This window comes from Nestor notabilis, unplaced genomic scaffold, assembly GCF_000696875.1.
Source record: "Nestor notabilis isolate BGI_N333 unplaced genomic scaffold, ASM69687v1 scaffold29581, whole genome shotgun sequence".
Classification (NCBI taxonomy): Eukaryota; Metazoa; Chordata; class Aves; order Psittaciformes; family Psittacidae; genus Nestor; species Nestor notabilis.
Genome location: NW_009915618.1, coordinates 28728 through 33065, shown reverse-complemented (window position 1 = coordinate 33065; position 4338 = coordinate 28728). Strand labels below are relative to the sequence as shown.

At 47.4% G+C, this 4338-nt stretch overlaps 1 protein-coding gene across 1 annotated transcript in view; it reads left to right on the top strand.

Annotated features, from left to right (window-relative positions):
* Positions 1-10: 10 nt before the first annotated feature.
* The window catches only part of LOC104413293 (insulin receptor substrate 2-B-like), a 20053-nt gene continuing 15725 nt past the window's right edge, over positions 11-4338 (top strand). The window contains exon 1 of the mRNA XM_010024239.1: positions 11-2984. Coding sequence (XP_010022541.1) covers positions 113-2984 — 2872 coding nt within the window. The 5' untranslated portion in view covers positions 11-112. The remainder of the gene's footprint in view (positions 2985-4338) is intronic.

Here is a 4338-nt window from a genome sequence, read left to right as displayed (position 1 = left end):
CCCCCCGCCTAAGCGGGTCATCCCCCTCTACCAGTGCTTCACCGTCAGCCGTCGGGCCGATGCCAAGCACAAGCACATCATCGCCTTGTACACCAAGGATGAGTACTTTGCTATGCTGGCAGAGAATGAGGCAGAGCAGGAGGCCTGGTACCAGGCGATCAGCGAGCTCATGAGCCAGAGCAAGAGGGGCTTCCTGGAGCAGGAGGACCACACCGATCAGCAGGTGGATGAGGATGATGAGCACTACGGGGCCACCCTGAGGCCTGGCACCGTCTTCAAGGAGGTGTGGCAGGTCAACGTTAAGCCCAAAGGGTTGGGACAGACAAAAAACCTGACTGGAGTGTACAGGTTGTGCCTCTCCAGCAAGGCCATCCACCTTGTCAAGCTGAACTCGGAGGTGCCCTCTGTCCACCTGCAGCTAATGAATATTCGCCGCTGCGGACACTCAGAGAACTTCTTCTTCATCGAAGTGGGCAGATCTGCCTCTATTGGGCCTGGAGAGCTCTGGATGCAAGTGGATGATTCGGTGGTTGCCCAGAATATGCACGAGACTTTTCTGGACACCATGAAAGCTCTAAAGGCCTTTGCAGAGTTCAGGCCCCGAAGCAAAAGCCAGTCCTCTGGTGGTGGTAGTGGTACGAATCCCATCTCCTTCATCACCACCAGGAGGCACCTGGGCAACCTGCCCCCCAGCCAGACGGGCTTGCAGAGGAGGTCTAGAACTGAGAGTGTTGTTGGAGGGACTCCTCCTACCACCAAAAGCAGCAACTCCTATCGCTTCAGAACATCCAGCGAAGGAGAAGGAACCATGACTAGACCTTTTAGGTCAGTGACTGGGAGTCTGATCCACCTCAATACTGCAAGGATGAATTTGGGCCGGCAAGAGGGGAGCGGAAGGTATGTGAGAGCCGCTTTCAGCTCGTCTTACCACACCAGGTCTGCTTCACTGCCTGTTTCTCACTTTCCCTCCACTACAAGTCCCATCAGTGTTTCTTCCAGCAGCGGCCATGGCTCTGCTTCGGACATGTTGACCAGGCCTTCTAGCTCGTCTGTTTGTGGTTCCCCGAGCGATGGGGGATTTATCTCTTCTGATGAATATGGCTCCAGCCCTGGAGACTTCAGGTACTTTCGAGTCCGGAGTAATACACCGGATTCCCTGGGAAACACGCCACCTATCAGAGAGGAGAACTGCCTGAGTGAGTACATGTCCATGAGTAAGCAACAGGTAGATGATAGCTCGAGAGATGATTATATGGAGGCTGAAAAGTGTTTCAGGAAAAGAACTTACTCTCTAACGAAACCAACTTCTGTAGCAGTGCAGCAGAAAACAACCCAAACTACAGCTTTGTTAGATGAAGACTCTGCAGGAAATCATGGACGATTACTTTACTCTGAAACGCCAAAACTGAAAGATAACCATGAGTTGGAGTACAATGATGTAAACCTCGATTCCATATGTAACCAAAGTAGGAGTAAAGCCAGGGATGATGGGTACATGCCGATGATGCCAGGAGTTGCATCTTCTCTATCCAGCAACAGCGATTACTTGCCAATGACTCCTAGAAGTATGTCTGTTCCAAAACAGATTAACAATTCGTGGTCACCGTCTCAGGTTGACTCCAGAGGATACATGATGATGTTTCCAAAGGCCAGCTCCTCACCTGTACGCAGTCCTTTAACTGGATTTATTTCTAAAGGAAGTAATGAGAAAATCGCCAACAATGAGTATATGGATATGTCACCTGGAAATTCGGCTCCAAAGCACCCCAGTGATTCGAATTATATTCACACCGCTTCCGTTCCCAAAGGTTTTAGTTCATATTTTTCTTTGCCCCGGAGCTTTAAGGCATTATCAGGACAGAATGGTGACCACAGTGAGTATGTTCCGATGTCTTCACCTGGAAAACTCTTGTATAGTGGACCAGAAAATGTGAAAGGGGTCAACAGTGAGGCTCTGGCTAATGGCATCTCTAAATTGCCAGCAGTGAAAGGTTCAGATGAAGGACTTGTGCAGAACAGGGCTACCAGGCCCACACGACTCCCCCTGGGTACAAGAGGGAGTAACACTATCCCAAGAATGTATGATCGTACAGTTCCACCTGAGCCAGCAAGTCCTGGTGAATACATAAACATTGATTTTAATGAAAAGGCGAGTAATACTCCATATTCCTTATCTGCAGAAGGATCCCCATCATCTCTAGGCTCAAGCAGCGACCACAGGCAGTCCCCGCTCTCTGATTATATGAGCGTTGACTTGGATGTACAGTCACCGAAAGTAGCAAAGGAACTGTCCAACTCTTTAACAGATATTTCAATTTATGCAAGTTCCAGTATTCCTAGAAACCAACCGAATCCTGATTACGCCAGGCTCTCATTTGGTACTGCTTGTGTGAGCACCGCCAGTAACAGGACTGATGACTACACGGAGATGACATTCAACATGGCAGCAACACCACCTCGACCATTCGCTGCCGAATCTGACACCGGTGTAAAGATTGACAGCCCTTCTTCCATAGTTAACAGACTGTGCATTGTTGATCGATATGCTGGTAGCAGTAGCTTCTCTGTTCCTAGCTCTGAACCTCCAATGGGACCGAAAGTGATTCGAGCCGATCCTCAAGGCAGGAGGAGACACAGTTCTGAAACGTTCTCTTCTGCTGGCACCGTGACGACTTCCTCCTCGTTCTTTACTGATAGTAGCAAAAGACACAGCTCTGCCTCATTTGATAATGTTTGGTTAAAACCGGATGAAAACATTTCTGATGGTCAGGAAAGCAAAATGTCCAGGGATACCTCAACTGGATTTCAGAATGGCTTAAACTACATCGCTCTGAATTTACGCGATGATCCTATAAGCTGTGAGGCAAGTACTACAGCGCCAACTTGCCACCTCCAGAATGGTACTTCAGGTTTGGACAGTGGAGCTTACGTAAGCATAGACTTCAGCAGATCCGATGGACTCAAGTGTAACGCTGCGAGAAAAGGTTAGTAACTTTAAAGCCACTTTCCTTTCATGCTTGCTTAACTGTAGGAATTAGGTTCTTGGTGCTAAAACATGGTATTAAGAGCGAGGTGAATGGGTTTTATAATCTGTATCATTCTAGTACAGCATTTTACCCACTGAACCACCATGGAAGGGGACCTGGTCTTTGGGCCTGAGAGATTCATGTGACTCTTCCAGGCAGTTAGAGGTGTTAGCAAAATATCATAAGCCTTGGTTTTTATAAAGGAATTTTCCTAGTATAACCATTAATCATATTTCATATTGTGTGTTCTTGTCCTGAGGTTATGGTAGCTCTTTTTCCTTCACTTTTGCTTTCCTCCTCTTCCCTTCTTATAACTAAATGACTCTTCACTTTTTTTTTGTGAACTTGATACTTTGTGATTTGTGTCATGGATAGGGAAAGCTGATAATTGCTAAATTGCGTGTAGACATCAAAATTTCAGGCTTAGATCTGTTCCTTTCAATACATATAAGTGAAATGCATGGTTTAGGGTGTTTTGTGTGCAGATCTGCCCACAGTGATGGAATTGAATCATATGTAAACAGAACTTGTTTTTAATCCTCCTGAAGTGTGCTCCTTTGAGCTCTGGTCTCCAAAGTACCCCTGTATCCTCTGGAGAAACCATCTCCTGGTGGCTGGCTGGGGTGGTGGGGGGCTCCTGCAGCCTGTGCCCTCTACGTTCACCACTTAATAGTGTTCAAGTAGCTGAGCCATAACCTTTTCCCTGCTCCACAGGGGGATCTGCCTTTTGCATAGCAGGTGAGGAATGCCTGTGATCAGAGCAGGCTCTGAGCAGTGTGTTCCAGGTCTGAACCTTTAGAGGGAAGCTGTTAGCTTTCAAGTGATCAGTGCTCTGACCCGGCTTAAGGTAATGCCGTTGGAGGTGTGCGTAAAAAATCAGGGTGTTGGGGGTAGGGAGAAGATTATGGGAAGAGGAGGGAAACTGCATATGATAAGCTCTCATGGTGGGAGCAAGAAACAGTAATTAGCTGTCAGTGGTACAGTGTGTGTCCACCGCCTGCACGGCAGCGTTTGTGCAAGCGCTGCGTTGCACTGTAACTTGGGAAGCATAATCCTCCTTCTGGTGTTAGTGACCCACTGAACTCCTTACAGTAATGCACCCTCCCGGATAGAAAGCTGTGTGTGTTGGAAATGCTGTTTTCCTCTCTGTGCAAATGTATGCGTAGTCAATAATTGATGAGTACTAAGAGGAAATATTTAATCGCTGTTGGACATTGATACTTGTCTACTTCTCTGTCAACAGAGAAGGCAGTAAAGGGGCCAGCTAGTGCTGGCTTTTTCATTCTTAATTACAGCTGTAAACACTGAATTG